Here is an 18,274-nt window from a genome sequence, read left to right as displayed (position 1 = left end):
GAGGGAGGGGGGAGGGGGGAGAGAGAGATTGAAATTTATTACTATTACCCAGATAATAGTGGGTAGATGTGTGTAGAGATCTGGAGGAGTGAGATTTAGGAGAATGAATGTTTAGAAGCCTGGGTACCAAGGCAACACTAAGGGTCTGATGGTCTCACCCTACATCCCAGGCTACTTTCAGCACCACGGAGATGGCACTGGCCCTGAACCGCTACCTGTGCCTGGCTGTGCTGCCGCTCATCACCAAGTGTGCACCACTCTTTGCGGGCACCGAGCACAGAGCCATTATGGTGGACTCCATGCTCCACACAGTGTACCGGCTGTCGCGGGGCCGCTCGCTCACCAAAGCACAGCGCGATGTCATCGAGGACTGCCTCATGGCACTGTGCAGGTGAAGAGGGGCCGAGGGTGACTGAGGGAGTGGGTAGGGTCGCCAAGGCGGGGACTCATGTGAGATCTCTGCCCACTCTGGGCTTGACCTCCTCAGGTATATCCGCCCGTCCATGCTCCAGCACCTGCTTCGACGCCTGGTGTTCGATGTGCCCATCCTCAATGAGTTCGCCAAGATGCCACTCAAGGTGAGGGCGGTCCTTAGCTGGAGCCAGTCCTTCTCTCACCCAGAGTCTAGCTGTGCCTCTGGACCCGTGGGGTCATTCCTTTTAGCCATACCCACACAGCTAACCAAAGCTGGAGGACAGCAAACCCTAAGGAAACCAATTAACATCCTCATTTGCCATCTAGGATTCCCATGACATTCGCTCTGCGTCATTGGCGCTGCTAACATTCTCTAATTACCGCTTAATTTGCCTAACTAAGTGAGCCAGCCCCCGCCTCAATTAGCATATATTTTCATGGGCGCACTACTTTCCTAATTAGCATTTTATTCTCATGTCCAGACCACCAGCCTTCCAGTATTCAAATGAGTGCGTTTATTTGAATCAACAGTACCATAGCTATTCTGAATATTTGCATACTGTCTCTCCTACTTTATCATTTGCATGCTAGTTTGCATAAGGAGATACCCCATCTAACTTAGACTGTCTTGCATAAGATGCCTAAATTAGCCCCAACTCTAAGTTGCATATTGGATAGAGGAGGCCTTTTTTGATTACCATATATTTGCATGGGGCACTGCCTATGTTTCTATTTGACATGCTAATTTGCATAAGCATGGATCATCCCATTAGTGTGCACACAATTCTACCAGGAGACTGTTAGCTTGCCTATTTCTGTGAAAAAACAGACAAATCCAGCCGTAGTTTAATGCCTATCCTGGCTCTCATTGAGAATACCAACTCTGAGTAATAAGCAGTCTAGGACCATTCTCTAATAAGCACACCATCCTTCCCTTATTAGCATCTCATTTGCAAGCACTGACACCCTCTGCCTCCTGGGGCCTTCGCTGCCTGCCATCTGCTTATGCCTCCTCTGTGTGTCTCTTGCTTTCAGCTCCTTACCAACCACTATGAGCGTTGCTGGAAATACTACTGCCTCCCCACAGGCTGGGCCAACTTCGGGGTCACCTCTGAGGAAGAGCTGCACCTCACACGCAAACTCTTCTGGGGCATCTTTGATTCTCTGGCGCATAAGGTCTGGGGACTTATGGGGTCTCAGAGGAGCCTGCGCGGAGGGTTTGGGGTTTCAAGCTTGATCTGGAATGAGAACCCTGTTGGGTTGGTGGCACACACCAGTAATTTTAGCGGGAGGCAGAAGCAGTTGGATTAGGAATTCAGTCACTCTTGGATTATACATCAAGTTTAAGGACAGCCTAGGCTACATGAGACCTGCCTTAAAAAATGAACAAAACAGACCAAAGTGAGGCTCGGGCTGCAGAGAGAGTGACTAGCAGATTTGTGGATTCAGAGAGGGGAGTTGATGGTTAGAGGGTGGATTGGGGACTGTAAGGTTGCAGGCTAAGCGAAGCCTGCATGATCCACTCTTTCAACCCTGGCACCTCCAGAAATACGACCAGGAGCTTTACCGAATAGCCATGCCTTGTCTGTGTGCCATTGCGGGCGCACTGCCCCCTGACTACGTGGATGCCTCATACTCATCCAAGACGGAGAAAAAAGCCACAGTAGACGCTGAAGGCAACTTTGATCCCCGACCCGTGGAGACTCTCAAGTGAGACTCAGGGACAGACAATGGTGTGGACAGACAAGGGTTGGGAGAAGGAAGGTTCCACAGAGAGAGGGAAGCCCCACCCTAATGGCTGTGACCCCATCTCTTCTAACAGCGTCATCATCCCCGAGAAGCTGGACTCCTTCATAAACAAGTTCGCAGAATACACCCATGAGAAGTGGGCCTTCGACAAGGTGAACACTGGGGCCCTCCACCTCTACCTACCTTCCTTTCCTGGAGCCTCATACCTTCCAGAGGCCTCAGGTTGTCTTAGATCCTCAGCCATCACTGTTCTCTGAGAGCCATACAAGGTTCCCCTGCCTCGCATCTATCCTCCACTCTCTTCTACCTCTCATCTGGCCTCCACCTCTAGATTCAGAACAACTGGTCCTATGGCGAGAACATTGATGAAGAATTGAAGACCCACCCCATGCTGAGACCCTACAAGACCTTCTCAGAGAAGGTGACCAAACGTTAGGTCCTGATGTCAGAGGTCAGAAGGAAACTCCAGAATTTAGGGGGGCCAGGGAGGAGTGAGGCACTTCACAGGTTGGCTGGCATCTGGTCATGGATTTTGCCTTTTCTCAAGATTATATGCTTCCCCTGGATGACCCCAGAATCTTCAGGTCCCTTCTCTAGAAAGAGTCCTTGATAGCAAGACTTCTCTGAGGCCTTTGTCACATGAGTGCTAGGAATGTTTGTGTCACTTGTTTACAGACCAGGTGAGAGTCCTGGGTTCCAATCCTGACCGAGCCACTTCTAACTTCCTAGCCCCTGGTGGGGTTTCTCCTGCTTGAGCCTGTAGAGATCAGGGAAACTGAATCAAGTTTTCCTTCTGGCCGGGCAGTGGTGGCACATACCTTTAATCCCAGTACTTGGGAGGCAGAGGCAAGCAGATTTCTGAGTTCGAGGTCAGCCTGGTCTACAGAGTGAGTTCCAGGACAGCCAGAGCTACACAGAGAAACAAACAAACAAAAAAAGTTTTCCTTCTGGCCCCATTCCACCAACTCTGCTTACTTGATCTGCCCCAGGACAAAGAGATTTACCGCTGGCCCATCAAGGAGTCTTTGAAGGCCATGATTGCCTGGGAATGGACAGTAGAGAAGGCCAGGGAAGGTGAAGAGGAGAAGACGGAAAAGAAAAAAACAAGAAAGATATCCCAAAGTGCCCAGGTTAGCCTTCGAGTTGTCAGTGAAGGTCTGAGCAAGGGGAGGGATGGGTCAGATGTGGTGGGATTGAGAGGGGTGCCTCCAAGTGGTCGGGGACTATGAAAAGGGGCGGGCTGGATGGGTGGGATTGCAATAAAGCCTGACAGAGGGGAGATAAAGTAAGAAAAGGTGGGCAGTCCTGGGCGGAAATCTTAGCACCGAAAGGACAGCTACCAGCCTGAGGAACTAAAAAGCCGAGGAGGGTGGCTTAGGAGCCTTAAGGGACGGGCTCAGGGTAGGCATCTGGAACAAGGCTCAGAACCTCCTACATGCCCCTTAAGTATTCCCTCTCTCTCTTGTCCTCTCAGACATATGACCCTCGAGAAGGCTACAATCCCCAGCCACCGGACCTCAGCGTGGTTACGTTGTCCCGGGAGCTGCAGGTGAGATCCCAGACCCTTTATTTAGGAAGCTCAGGCCTGTCTAAATCTGATCCTTGAACGTCTGCATCCCACTTCTAGGCCATGGCCGAACAACTGGCAGAAAATTACCACAACACGTGGGGGCGAAAGAAGAAGCAAGAGCTGGAGGCTAAAGGTGAGGGCACCCATCCCCTCTTACTACTGCTCCCCCACCCACCTCCCCCACCCTGACCCAGCGCAGTCACAGGGCCTCGGTTAGAGTCCTGGCTTCGTGGTGTTACTTAATCACTCTCCCGGCTCTGCTCCATTGCACTGACGTCCGGCATTGGGATACAATGTTTGCATTTTTAGTACTTTTTTAATTGTGCGGCCAACTCAACTGCAGGAGCCTGGGTCTTTTATGGCCCCTGATTTCTAATCTTTGCCATCCCCAGGGGGTGGTTCCCATCCTCTACTGGTCCCCTACGATACGCTCACGGCCAAGGAGAAGGCACGGGACCGGGAGAAGGCCCAGGAGTTGCTGAAGTTTCTGCAGATGAATGGCTATGCTGTAACCAGGCACGTGAACCCGTGAACCTCCGCCCAAGCAACTGCAGGCAGGGCCGGAAGGCCTTAGGAGCAGGGCTTGGGATGGAGGCAGGGCTATGAGAAAGCCAAAGAAAGGGTAGACCTGAAAGCAGCCAGCAGACCCCCTACTGGCAGTGAAGTCAGGGCCAGCAAATATGCTAAAGGCAGGGCTCCGATCGATCAGGCCAAGCGGGAGAAGCATGGGGAAGCAAGACTCAGAGAACAACCTGAGATGAGGAAGAGGCCGGTGGAGGAAGGACCTGCAAGTGGACAGTGTGCACAGGCTGACCAGAAAGGTGTGTGAAGTAGGGTAGGGCCTGTGTCTGAGCTGACTGTCTCTGCCTCTCCACAAAGGGGTCTTAAGGACATGGAACTGGACACATCCTCCATTGAAAAACGATTTGCCTTCGGCTTCCTGCAGCAGCTGCTGCGCTGGATGGACATCTCCCAGGAATTCATCGCCCACCTGGGTAGGAAAAAATTCCCTCCCATCTTTCCATGTCATCAGCAAAGACCCACCCAGGGCACTTGTTCACCCATCTCTCCCTCAACTAGCATCTATGGAGTATCAGTTATGGCAGACTCTGCTGAGGACGATGGGATGGATTAGCAGGGAGCAAGTCAAAAATGGTTCTTCATCCGAATCCCTCTTTTAGTGTCATACAGAGTCACACATAACTAAGCCAAGTGTGCTAGGAACTGCCTAGTGTTGTGAGAAGAGGGCACCAGGGAAAGGTGGGCTGGGAGTGTGGAGCCAGCTGCCATTTAAGCAGGGTATTCAAGGAAGGCATGAGTGACCCTGTGACATCTGTGCCAAAACACGGAGGAGTGGGGTGAGGGCATTTGGAGGGTGTCATGGCAAATGGCTTGTGAAACCACCACCCATCATGTCTCAGACTGGAAGGGAGTGTCTGAGTATCTGAAGGGACCTTGCTAGGTCATCCAGTAAGGAGAGTGGAGCCTTGTAGGTAGATGGGAGTTAAGAGCTTGTCCTCTGCACAGAGACGGAGTCACAGGAGGGGTCTGAGCAGGGACCTAGCCCAGGTGGCCAGAGTCCCTCTGGCTTGACTGTGGCCAGGGCAGGTGTGAAAGAATAAGAGACAAAAAAATTTGGGGTTAGTTTGGTTTTGTTTTTTTGAGATAAGGTTTCTCTGTGTAGCCCTGGCTGTCCTGAAACTTGCTCTGTAAACCAGGCTGCCCTCGAACACAGAGGTCCATCTAACTCTGCCTCCCAAGGGCTGGGATTAAAGACATGTCATTATTTCCTAACTTTGCCCCACCCAGTGTCCCTTCCTACCAGAACATGCTGGCTTCCTCAGCTTAAACCCACAATAGCCCCTACTTGCCCTTCCCCACAGAGGCTGTGGTCAGCAGCGGACGGGTGGAGAAATCCCCACACGAACAGGAAATTAAATTCTTTGCTAAGGTAAGAGGTGGGCTCAGAATCTGGAGGGGCTGTGGTCTAGGAGGGTCCCGGGACCCTTCACCCAGCCCCTCTGCTCTTCCCTTCTCCATCTAGATTCTGCTGCCTTTGATCAACCAATACTTCACCAACCACTGTCTCTACTTCCTATCCACACCGGCCAAAGTGCTGGGCAGTGGTGGCCACGCCTCCAACAAGGAGAAGGAAATGATCACCAGGTGGGCTGCCTGTGACCTCTAACGTTACAGCATTTTAGTCCCAAACCTCTTCTTCCTGACCCTGACTCCTGTGGGCTCTGATGGCTGTTTCTGAACTGGGATGCTCTAAAGTGACCAACTGTCCAAGTTTCCCTGAGTCTAAAGAAGCTCCCAGGACTTCGTGAAACAAACCAGTCATTCTGACAAACACAGCCTCTCCTCCATCACCTCTGCTGTCCAGTTATCCCTGTGACTTGTTTTTCTTGCAGTGCTGAGGACTGAACTTTACATATGCTAAATGTGTGAGCCACTAAGCCACGCCCCCAGCCCCTCCCTGGGGGATTCTAGGCAGGGGCTCTACCACTGAGCCACGCCCCCAGCCCCTCACTGGGGGATTCTAGGCAGGGGCTCTACCACTGAGCCACGCCCCCAGCCCCTCCCTGGGGGATTCTAGGCAGGGGCTCTACCACTGAGCCACGCCTCCAGCCCCTCACTGGGGGATTCTAGGCAGGGGTTCTACTATTGGACTATTCCTGGCAGTGGCTCTACCACTGAGCCACACCCCAGCCCCTCACTGGGAATTCTAGGCCATCACTCACCCTAAGACTGAACCATTCCTGCAGCCCTTGCTTGTGACTGTCAAGCTTGGTCTGTGTCCTCTGATCATGTCACTGCTGTCTTTCATCTTGGTCTCCTCACTCCTCTTTCCTTCGATCCCTTTCTCTTTCCTCAGCCTCTTCTGTAAACTTGCTGCTCTTGTCCGCCACCGAGTCTCCCTCTTCGGTACGTAGCCCCGCCTCTGAGCCTCTGCCAGCTCTCTTGCTTCCTTTATGCCCAACTCCACCTGGAAGAAAGAATTCCTCGCTCAGTCTTTTATAACTTTTTCCCTCTGATCATAGACTGGGTCATCCTGGGATGGGTAGATAGCCATACAACCACTGTCTCACACAGAGACAGTCCTGAGAAGTCAGAGCTAGACAGAAGACAAAAAAGGGAGAACGGAAGGAAGGACAGCCAGTGCTGGGGTGGGGGACACCCAGGGGAACCGTGGAAGCTCAGCAGGGCTAGCTATGGCGTAGCATGAACCTAGACAGAAAGGGTTGGAATGAACATAGGAGGTTCTAGCCTTGGGGCCTGTCATAGTTAGGGTTTTACTGCTGTGAACAGACACCATGACCAAGGCAAATCTTATAAAGAACAAGATTTTATTGGGACTGGCTTACAGGTTCAGAGGTTCAGTCTATTATCATTAAGGCAAGAACATAGCAGCATCTAGGCAGGTGTGGTGCAGGCAGAGCTGAGAGTTCTGCATCTTCACCTGAAGGCTGCTAGTGGAAGACTCACTTCCAGGCAGCTATGGTGAGGGTCTTAAGCCCACACCCACAGTGACACACCTACTCCAGCAAGGCCACACCTCCTAATGGTGCCTCTCCCTGAGCCGAGCATATCACAAACCATCACACGGTCTTTTCCTCATCCTGGCCCATATTCCTTTCCCAGGGACCGATGCCCCAGCTGTGGTCAACTGTCTTCACATACTGGCACGCTCCCTGGATGCCAGGTACGGCTTCGGGGTACCCACACACACTTTAACCATGTCCCCCAACCCAGTCCTCCTAGACTCTCTGAGTGACACTTTGTCTCAAGAAGAAAGCTGAATGGAAGGAGAGGATCAAGGAAGGATGGGAGGGAAGGAGTGGGAAGAGAGGGGACACTCTGCTTCTACAGCTCTGCACCCCACCTATAGAACGGTGATGAAATCGGGCCCTGAGATCGTAAAGGCGGGTCTGCGCTCCTTCTTCGAGAGTGCCTCCGAGGACATTGAGAAGATGGTGGAGAACCTGCGGCTAGGCAAGGTGTCGCAGGCGCGCACGCAGGTGAAGGGCGTGGGCCAGAACCTCACCTACACCACGGTGGCTCTGCTGCCCGTCCTCACCACCCTCTTCCAGCACATCGCCCAGCACCAGTTCGGAGACGATGTCATCCGTAAGGACTCCTGACACTGCGGGCAAGGGGCATGGGGTGGGGTGTCAGCTTGACCGGCACTGTTCACCCTGAGGTGCGGGGCAGAGTCACCTGGTGTTGGAGCAAATGCTTTCTTGCAGTGAGCCAAAGCACACAGTTAGTGAACTGTAGGGAACCGAAGGTGTTAACTAAGATGTGAATTCAAAAACCACAGTGGTGATGCATACCTGTAAGTAATCCCAGCCGAGTAAGAAGCCGAGGCAGGAGGACTGCTGCAAGTTTGAGGCCAGCCTGGGCTATATAGTGAGTTCTAGGCCAGCCTGGGCTACATGGTGAGGTCTTGACTTACAAAAAGCAAAAGAAAAGCAAGGGCTGAGAATTCTCATCTCAGAGGTATAGCACTGGCCTGGTATCCAGCAGTGAAGGGCTGGAAGAAAGACTCACTGAGTAGCTCTCCTATAGAATTCACAATGAAAGGCTAAAAGAAATCACTGGTAGAGCCCCTGCCTAGAATCCCCCAGTGAGGGGGCTGGGGGCGTGGCTCAGTGGTAGAGCCCCTGCCTAGAATCCCCTAGTGAGGGGCTGAGGGCTTGGCTCAGTGGTAGAGCCCCTGCCTAGCATGCACAGGGTGCTGGATTCCATCCCTAGCACCACACATACACACAAAGTAGATTCAGCTACTTACACACCAGAGACCCAATGACTCTAATCACTGTAACTCAAACAAGCTAGAAGTTTCTTTCTCTTGAACGTTGCACTCTCCAAAGTAAATCAGGACAGTCCTAAGGTCAGAGCCCCAGTTCCCTCCATCTCGTGGCCCTGCCTGCCTTCTCTGAAATGGTGCCTTTCCCTCACATGCCTCACCACAGGCATCCCCCTTCCAGGCAGCTGAGGAGGCTAAATGAAATGAGCAGTTGCTGCAGCTCCTATAAGGATCAGTCTAGAAGTGGCCTTGTTAGTCAGAATTTCTCACAGTGATGGACTGTCTGAAAGAAGCAATTCAGATTGGGCAGTGGTGATGCATGCCTTTAATCCCAGCACTCAGGAGTCAGAGACAGGTATATCTCTATGAGTTTGAGGGCAGCCTGATCTACAGAGCTAGTTCTAGGGCAGCCAGGGCTGCACAGAGAAACCTGTCTCGAGCCCCACCCTATACCCCTAAAAAAGCAATTCAGATGGAAGACAGATCTATTTGGCTCACACTCTCAGAGATTTCAGTCATTTGTCAATCTGGCTCCATTACTTTGGGTGGCATCATGGCAGTGGGGGCATGCAGCAAGCTGCTGACCTCGTGGGAACCAGGAGTCTGAGACACTGAGACAAAGAGGCAGGGGAAAGGACATACTTTCCAAATGACCCGCGCCCAAGGACCCCTACCTCCCATCCAGTTATGAGTAGGACCCATTAGTGAGGTCAGAGCCCTTAAGATCCAATCAGATCGCAGTAGTTCCATCTCCGAACATCATTGCCTTGGGGCCCAGCCTGAAGCATGTGAGCCCCATGGGAAACACCATAGCAGGCCCTATTGCTTCTGGGGAAAAGGTGGGGGCGTTCTGCAGGGACTTCAGGGCATGAAACTATGACCTATCCTATAGCCACTCCTGAACTCACTGTTTATTTGAAATAAGAATCTTTTCTAGTTTGAGTTTTGGTGGTTTTTTTTTTACATTTATTACTTTATTATGTGTTTATGTGTGGTGTAAGTGTGCCAATATGGTGCATGGATGGAGGTCAGAAGACAATCTGAGAGAGTTAGCTTTCTGCTTCCACATATGGATTCTCGGACCAAACTCAGTTCATCAGGCTTCCCTGAGCTATCCTGATGGCCCTTGTTTTATCTGTTGAGACACAGTCTCATATAGCCCAGGCTGGTCTTCAACTCCTTTTGTGGTTGTTGTTTTTCTTTCTTTGTTTGTTTTTTGTTTATTTCAGACAAGGTCTCACTATGTAGATCTGTCTGTCCTGGAACTTACTGTGTACACAAGGCTAGGCTTGAACTCACAGAGATCCACTTGCCTCTGCCTCCTGTGTTCTGGGATTAAAGACGTGGCCACCACAGGCCTTCAACTCTTGATCCACCTCCCAAAGCTGAGATTGCAGGCACTCATTGCCACATTCAGCTGTCATTAATTTTTAAAACTTCATAATCCCAGAGGTTAGGGAGATGACCCAATGGGGAAAGTATTTGCCATTCAAGGGTGAGGACCTGGGTGTGGATCCCCAGGGTTCACATACAAACCGCGTGCAGTGGGATGCTCCTGCAGTCTCGGTGCTGGGAAGACAGGCAAGAGCATCCTCTGAGGCTTGCTACCAGCTACACTCACAGAATCTGTGAGCTCCAAGGTCAGTGAGAGATAGCCTCAAAAAACAAGGTGAGCTGGGCCTGTAGTCTCAACATAGTAAGTTCCAGGACATCCAGAGATACATAGTGAGTTCCTGCCTTAAATAAAAAAAATAGTACCTAAATAAATGTATGCATAAACAAACACATCAATATACTCATAAATAGAAAAGAAGGAAGAAAGGAGGGAATCAGGCAACTGACCACTTTCTACCTCTGACCTCCACATGCACACACACTGGAACACATACACATATGTGTATTACACAAATACACACACACATGGAAAAATATAGATGTTGTGACATCCCTCCCCTTGTATTTTGCTTTCTTTCTATAGTTTTTTCCTAAACCTTGAGCCTCCCTGCCCCACATTGTCCTGATGGATTTGTACAGTCAGTGAGGATCTTATCTTGGCCCTATGGTAGGGGTGTGGGCTGCCTGAAACCATGCACACGTTTGTGCTAAGTTCTGGAAGAAGTGTTACCATGTTCATCAAAGAGATCCAAGGGAAAATAAGCCCCTTCCCTTAGTAAGTCCCTCTCCTTTAGTAAGCTCCTCCCCTTTAGCAAATACCTCCACCTTTCTTCTTTCGTCCTTTTTTTTTTTTTTTTTTTTTTGAGACAGGGTCTTTTTGGTAGTCCTGGCTGTTCTGGAACTCACTCTAAACCACACTGACCTCTAACTCAGAGATCCACCTGCCTCTGCCCTCCAATCACCCATCCTCTCACACCCTGGCCTCCCATTCCTCCACTCCCCCACCCCCTACCCACTCTCACCCCCACCCCCGCCACCCCAGCACGTGCTAGGATTGAAAGTGTGTGCCACCACTGTCTAGCCTGTGTCCTTTTCTAATTACTTTTCAAGAATTAATTTAGTTTAGAATTGGATGTGTTCCGGTGGTAGAACACTTGCCTAGCACGTGTGAGGTGCCATGTTCCACCCACAACATCACAAATTAAAACAACAGCAACAATTCATTTGATCCTCAACCTACTCTGGGCAGAAGGTACTACAATAATCCCACTTTACAGATAGGGAACCTGAGGCTAAGAGCGAGCTGGTCTTACAAAGCATAAATGGCAGAGGGCTGTACAGCTCTATCTGTTACCCACCGGCCATGTGGTGACAGAGAAGGTGGTAAGGGGCGAGCTGGCATGGTGGACACAGCTCAGACCCTCACTCTCTCTCTCCTCTTCAGTGGATGACGTGCAAGTTTCTTGCTACCGAACGCTATGCAGTATCTACTCTCTGGGAACCACCAGGAACCCCTATGTGGAAAAGTAAGAAAAACAGATTTTGGGGTTTATATAAGCATTTAGAGGCTATGGGGTGAAGGGAGGGGACATGTGAAGTGGGGTGGAGACGCAAAGCTGGACATGTTAAAATCTTGAACTTGACACTAAACGAGCATAACTGAAGTTCATGCCAGAAGCCAAGAGAGGGAGCGTTGTGGAAAAGCCAGGCATAGACACAGGGTGTGGGGTCTAGGAGAGTGGGACCCAGACACCTGCTGACTAAGGAGTCTTGAGTGGCTTCTCTGGGGAACAAGCTTGACCTGGCAGGAGACGTGCAGAAACGGGACAGCAGCACGCTGGGGATCACTAGAGAGGAACATTTCAGTCTGCATGCAAGTCTTTGCCAGGCACGCAGAGAAGGGTGCACAGGAGAGCGGCGCCTGCAACTCTGCTCCAGAGTGGACCAGTAGGGGCGCTCCTGAGCAGGGTGGGGCTGGGGCTCAAGATTCAGCGGAGGGGCGCGGAAACTAACTGCAACTCTCCTCCCAGACTGCGGCCAGCCCTGGGAGAATGCCTGGCCCGCCTGGCCGCAGCCATGCCCGTGGCATTCCTGGAGCCTGAGCTGAATGAATACAACGCCTGCTCTGTTTACACCACCAAGTCTCCTCGAGAACGGGCCAGTGAGTTGCAGTGGGCTGGGGCAGCTGTCAGGGGCACAGGAGAGCCGCTCTCGGGGTGTGGTGCTCCCTAAATCTGGGCTGTGGGGAGCTGAGAAGTCTCCAGGAGAGTAGTGTTCCACAACAGCCAGACCTTGAAGGGTCCAGGCTGTGCTGTAAGGGGCCCACTGGGAGGGTCAGGGGGTCAGAGATGAAACTCAGAGCAGAGAGGCTGACTGTGGAGTCGGTAATGTGACGCTTAGGGAGGCAGGTACCTTCCAGTGTCCTTGAGGTTTGAATGACCGGGGCTTATCGTGAATATGTTTCATTCACAATGTCTGCGGAGTGGCACTTAGGGGCAAGGGTCAGAGGTGGTGGCCACACAAGCCACAGGCAGGTATCCTGTCTTCACAACCCCCCGGGTTAGAGCCAGGAGTGGGGCTCAGAAAAAAATCCAATCAGAAGAGTTACACAGTGCTCCCCAAACCCAGCCGAGTGTGGTTGCATGAGCTTGTACCCCAAAATCTGGAAGGTAAGACATTGGAGGGCCTTCTTCAGGGCCATCTTCACTCCTTAGAAAGTTCGAGGCCAGCCTGGGCTACAGGAGACTCAGCCCCGCTCCCACCCCCCCACCCCCATTCAAAAAGAAAAAGAAGGGAAAAAAAAGCCTACTTCCAGCCCATGGAAGGGAACAATGGGTGATAGGCTGTGTGTTTCCAGAGACACAATTGGAAGTCTGGAGCTCTGAGAGCTGAAGCTGAGGGCTCCAGATGGTGGCGACAGCCCAGGCCTTTCCTCTCCGCACTCTGTGGGCTGAGGTGGGAGGTGCTAGCATGGAGCCCACCAGGGTTGGAAAACAGTTTTTGCAGCTTGCCATGTAGCGGACGTAGAGTTTAGGTGATTTTACAAGTGAAGGTATTTAGGGCCCAAAGCTTGCACAAGACCCCATCTGGATAAAAAGTTGGGATTCTTGCTTCACGTCATTCCAGGCATGGTGTCACATGCCCTTACTCCCAGCACTCTAGAGGCAGAGGCTGGTGGATCTCCAGAATGAGTTCAAGGCCAGCCTGGTCTACATAGTGAGTTCAAGGCCAGCCTGGTCTACAGAGTGAGACCAAGTTCCATGCCATGGGTATATTTTGAGGTTGGAGACAAATCTCGCATTTGGGCTTTAGGGGTTAATGAGGTTGAGATGTAAAGTACTTGGTGGAGGGGGGGTCACAGTTTCAGTGGGAGGCTGTGGAAGGCACCTGGGTTGGAGGGTGAGATAGGAGGGATGGGTTCTTGGATACTCTTTGAGGTATAAGGTGATTTAGGTGTCAGGAGGGTCATAGGGAAGGTGTTGGATTGATAGTTGGCATACCCTGACCTATCCCTGCACCCCAGTCCTGGGGCTTCCCAACAGCGTGGAGGAGATGTGTCCCGACATCCCAGTGCTAGAAAGGCTCATGGCAGAAATCGGGGGGCTGGCCGAGTCCGGAGCACGCTACACAGAGATGCCACACGTCATCGAGATTACATTGCCTATGCTGTGCAGCTACCTGCCCCGCTGGTGGGAGCGAGGGCCTGAGGCACCCCCGCCAGCCCTGCCTGCGGGAGCCCCACCACCTTGTACAGCAGTCACCTCTGACCACCTCAATTCCCTACTGGGGAACATCCTCCGAATCATAGTCAACAACCTGGGCATCGACGAGGCCTCGTGGATGAAGCGGCTGGCTGGTGGGTCTGCAGGACAGTGTCCCCTGGGGAGCAGAGTGCTAGGGCCCCTGGAGGTCAGAGGTCACATGTGAGTAACACCCACTCTCCTGCAGTGTTTGCCCAGCCCATTGTGAGCCGTGCCAGGCCAGAGCTCCTACGCTCCCACTTCATCCCTACCATTGGGCGACTGCGTAAGCGGGCGGGGAAGGTGGTGGCGGAGGAGGAGCAGCTGCGTCTAGAGGCCAAGGCAGAAGCTGAGGAGGGTGAGCTCCTGGTCCGGGACGAGTTCTCCGTGCTCTGCCGTGACCTGTATGCCCTCTACCCACTGCTCATCCGCTACGTAGACAACAACAGGTCAGCATGGCCCCGCCTGTCCTGACTCAGGCTTCCTCAAACTGCCATGGACTCTTGCAACCCCTCCAGCCCTTCTCCCTCCTGAGCCTCTCTGAGCTGGGGAGATGGCTGAGTGGATGAAGGGGTAGGTTCTGTACTTGAACCCCAGAACCCATGAGAAGCTAGCTGCAGCAGCACACATCTGTAATTCCTGTGCCCTGTGGTGAGATGGGAGGTGGAGAAGGGACAGTCTCTGGAAACTCATAGCCTGCCTAGTCTGAAGACCGCAATGGGGGCAAAAAAAGTGATTCTCTCAAACAAGGTAGAAGGCAAGGACTGGCACCTGAAGCTGTCCTCTGGCTCTGGCTTCCATGTGCACGGTAGCAAATGCCTGCATGCACACACATGCACACCCACACACATACATACACAAATGCACAGATACACACGTACATATACATACATACATACCTACATATACAACATACACACAGGTACACACACAAACACACAGATGCATACATATACACATCTACATACGTACACATACATAGATATATATAAACATATACACACAAATATTCACATACATACACACAGATAGATAAACACATATATACAGATGCACACATACACAAAGATACACACATACATACACACAGATACACACATACATACACACAGATACACACATGCATACACACAGGTACACACATGCATACACACAGATACACACATGCATACACACAAATACACACATACACGCAGATACACACATACATACACACAGGTACACACATGCATACACACAGATACACACATGCATACACACAGATACACACATACACGCAGATACACACATACATACACACACATACACACAGATACACACATATATACACACAGATACACACATGCATACACACAGGTACACACATGCATACACACAGATACACACATGCACACACAAATGCATACATACACACAGATACACACACACGCTAAGCCTTCCTGGGTTTGTCTCCTTCTGTTTCTTAAAACCCTATTGAGGGTTATACTATCCGCTATAAGGAGACTTATTTCCCCTCCAGCATTGTGTCTACCTGTGTGTAAAACTAAGTGCCCCATCTATGTAGTGAAAGACCATGGTCAGGCTTTTCCCACTGGAGAGAAGAAAGGAACATAGATGACATCCCCCAAGAACATAGGTCTTTAAGAAAACAATATTAGCAGGTATCAGCCAATTGCTAACTAATAAATCAAAAGCACTATTTAGATAGCTTAAACTACAAGATCCATCCCCATTGAAAAGACTGTAAGCTTTCTTGGGCTCTGTGATTGATTAGCTATGTCTGCCACATAGGACAGAAATGGGAATAGTGGTTTGCATTCTGCACAAATGCCATTTCAGATTTTGACTATTTAAGTCGGCCGTAAGTTATTTGTTGTTGCTGTTGTTTGTTTGTTTTTGAGGTAGAGTCTCACTCTGTAGTCACAACAAGAACAAAGTAGGCAGGCAAACCCCCAGCAACACCTCCTTCATCGGCCTTCCACGTTCAACCATAAGTTTTGTTAGCAAAATTAGGTTAATTTTCTTTGGCTCACTCTGGACCTAGAAACCTTCATGTTTAGACACAAAATTGAATCTAAAGAAATCTCTACATCTCCCAGCCTGGTTCTATCTGAGTTTTTTCTCTCTTTTTATCTAAACAGAAAGGGAGGAGAGTTGGCATACACACACACACACACACACACACACACACACACACACACACACACAGAACACTCACCTACCACAGTCTCCTTTGGATCACAGCAAAAGGCTTTATTTATCCGCCCATCTGACCCCCTCTCTCCTCTATCTCTGCCACTAATTTTTTATCTTTAGGCTTAGAAGAGAATCCCATGCTTGGTTTGGCTATCAGGATGGATTCTGTTTGACACAGGGAAAGGGGCTGTTGAGCAGAGTCCTCTACTAAATAAGGAAATTAAGACAGTTGTCACACAACCTGCCAACAATGCCCACTACACAGCACATGTCTGCCACCCTTCCTCCTTCTGTTTTGTTTGTGACAGGTTCTCTCTCTGTTGCTCAGGCTGACTTTGGACATGCTATGTAGCTTAGGCTGGTCTCAAACTCATGGCTCAGCTTCTTGTAGCTGGAGGTACATGCCCAGCTATACGAAGCTTTATCATTCCCCTAGTACTGGATAATGCAGTTTTTCCACTACATACACAGTAATATAGAGCTCGCCCTTTTAAAAAACAGCCATGTACCACAGAGACATTTATCCTTTCATTCACAGCCTCGGCTTCGCACAGTTCATAGTGATTAGAAAATTAAAGAAAATTCCAAACTGGGTCTTTGGGGGGTGGGTCAGAGGAGCCAGGGTAACTTGAAGTTGAGCTTGGGGTTGGGTCTGATGATATATGTCTCAAGTAGCTAACACAGAAGGATTGCTATGAGTTCCAAGTCCTCCTGGGCTGAATTAAAAAAAAAAAAAAAAGTTCTGATAGAGCATGGTAGTACAAATCCCAGTACTCAAGAGGCAGATCTCTGTGAGTTTGAGGTAAGCCCGGTGTACACAGTGAGCTCCAGGCCAGCCTGGGCTACAAAGTAAGATCCTGTCTGAAAAGCCTAAAATGTTAAAGTTTCACTGGACTGATCAGATTCCCTTTAAACACTCCATCCCCTCTATTGGATGGATATGTCTTGGTTCCCATGAGCATATCTGAACTCTCTGGTGAGCCTCTTCCCTGAGGATCCCTGTACCCTTGTCCATTCTTTCCTGGCCCCCAGGGCACACTGGCTGACAGAGCCCAATCCCAACGCGGAGGAGCTGTTCAGGATGGTGGGAGAAATCTTCATCTACTGGTCCAAGTCCCACGTGAGTCCCCAACCCTGTGTGAACCCCCACCCACATCATCAGTACCACTCTCCTCTCCTTAAGCCCAGAGACTGATGCCTTCTGCCAGTCTCAGGGTCTGAGCCCCATGCTGCTTCCCCCACCAGAACTTTAAGCGTGAAGAACAGAACTTTGTGGTCCAGAACGAGATCAACAACATGTCCTTTTTGACGGCTGACAATAAGAGCAAAATGGCCAAGGTGGGTGCTTCGCAGAACTGAGGGGTAGAGTGGGGAGCACCCTCCAGGCCTGGATGGGGATGGGGAGAACCCTCCAGGGCTACCTTCTTGACCCTCCCGACCCAGGCACCTGTCACATGTCCTGCTTTGGTCATACCCCTTGTAGCTCTCAGGGACCACATCTTCCCACATACACCCATCCTTTTTCTCTTCTCCCTTCCTTCTTCCTCACAACCTTCCCCATATCTCTCCTTATGTCCTTCCCTTCATTCTTCCTCTCCCTGTTACCCTCCTCCTCACCTGCCTTCTCTTCCCCACCTCCCCCTATCTCTACCTCTCCATCTCCCTGATTTTTTCTCCTACCTCTTCTTCCTCTGCTTCCCTGTAGCCCTCCTCCTCCCTTCCCCTCCTCATCTCCCCTCCTATCATTCCTTCCTCCATCTCTTTTCTGGCTCCATCCTGTTTACTCATTTCCTCCCCTTCCCTCCCCCCCAGTTAGTCTCCATCCTCCTTATCCCCCCCCATTACTTTCCTTCTCTCCCTATCATCATTTCACTTCACTTCTCTCCCTTCCCTTTCCCTCATTTCACAAAGGACCTCTCAGAGATCCTAAAGAACAACACACACACACACACACACACACACACACACACACACACACAATCAAGGTCTGGAAACACCCAACTAAAGAGTGGGGGTGGGTCAGAGGAACCAGGGTAACTTGGAGTTGGGTTTGGGGCTCTCTGTCGGGCTGGGGTAACCCTTCTTGTCTCTGTTGGCAACCCGTTGAAGCAGGCAGGAGACGTACAGGTCAGCGCCACATCTGGAACCTTCTGCATGGCTTTTGGCAAACACCCTTTCCCACTCAAAGCCCCACCCTTTCAACCCCCCTGTTTTTGTCCCTGTCCCTCACCCTTTGTCCTTACCTCCTGCCTTCCTTCCTCTTTGTCTTCCTCCCCAACCATCTACTCCTTTCCCCCACTCTCAGCTTTTGATGAGTTGTTGAATTATTTCTCTTCTGGTTTGGATAGTTTTTCTTCCTCTTCTTATCTTCATTTTCTTTTCTTTCTTTTTTTTTTT

At 50.7% G+C, this 18,274-nt stretch overlaps 1 protein-coding gene across 4 annotated transcripts in view; it reads left to right on the top strand.

Moving 5' to 3' along the window:
* Ryr1 (ryanodine receptor 1) overlaps positions 1–18,274 on the top strand; it is a 129,428-nt gene that overhangs the window by 56,824 nt on the left and 54,330 nt on the right. For 2 of the 4 annotated variants that reach the window (XM_031385960.1, XM_031385958.1), the window contains exons 48-70: positions 171–391; positions 488–578; positions 1,450–1,590; positions 1,961–2,124; positions 2,237–2,315; positions 2,495–2,584; positions 3,153–3,293; positions 3,638–3,712; positions 3,791–3,866; positions 4,126–4,249; positions 4,613–4,728; positions 5,617–5,684; positions 5,778–5,899; positions 6,612–6,661; positions 7,379–7,439; positions 7,626–7,864; positions 11,386–11,467; positions 11,972–12,102; positions 13,465–13,797; positions 13,890–14,130; positions 16,910–16,997; positions 17,123–17,215; positions 17,990–18,004. In XM_031385960.1, the coding sequence (XP_031241820.1) occupies positions 171–391; positions 488–578; positions 1,450–1,590; positions 1,961–2,124; positions 2,237–2,315; positions 2,495–2,584; positions 3,153–3,293; positions 3,638–3,712; positions 3,791–3,866; positions 4,126–4,249; positions 4,613–4,728; positions 5,617–5,684; positions 5,778–5,899; positions 6,612–6,661; positions 7,379–7,439; positions 7,626–7,864; positions 11,386–11,467; positions 11,972–12,102; positions 13,465–13,797; positions 13,890–14,130; positions 16,910–16,997; positions 17,123–17,215; positions 17,990–18,004 (2,841 nt within the window). The remainder of the gene's footprint in view (positions 1–170; positions 392–487; positions 579–1,449; positions 1,591–1,960; positions 2,125–2,236; positions 2,316–2,494; positions 2,585–3,152; positions 3,294–3,637; positions 3,713–3,790; positions 3,867–4,125; positions 4,250–4,612; positions 4,729–5,616; positions 5,685–5,777; positions 5,900–6,611; positions 6,662–7,378; positions 7,440–7,625; positions 7,865–11,385; positions 11,468–11,971; positions 12,103–13,464; positions 13,798–13,889; positions 14,131–16,909; positions 16,998–17,122; positions 17,216–17,989; positions 18,005–18,274) is intronic. The other 2 variants (XM_031385961.1, XM_031385959.1) reach the window with 1 other exon arrangement.

This window comes from Mastomys coucha, unplaced genomic scaffold (assembly GCF_008632895.1).
Source record: "Mastomys coucha isolate ucsf_1 unplaced genomic scaffold, UCSF_Mcou_1 pScaffold21, whole genome shotgun sequence".
Taxonomy (NCBI): Eukaryota; Metazoa; Chordata; class Mammalia; order Rodentia; family Muridae; genus Mastomys; species Mastomys coucha.
This window is presented reverse-complemented; position numbering and strand designations above follow the sequence as displayed.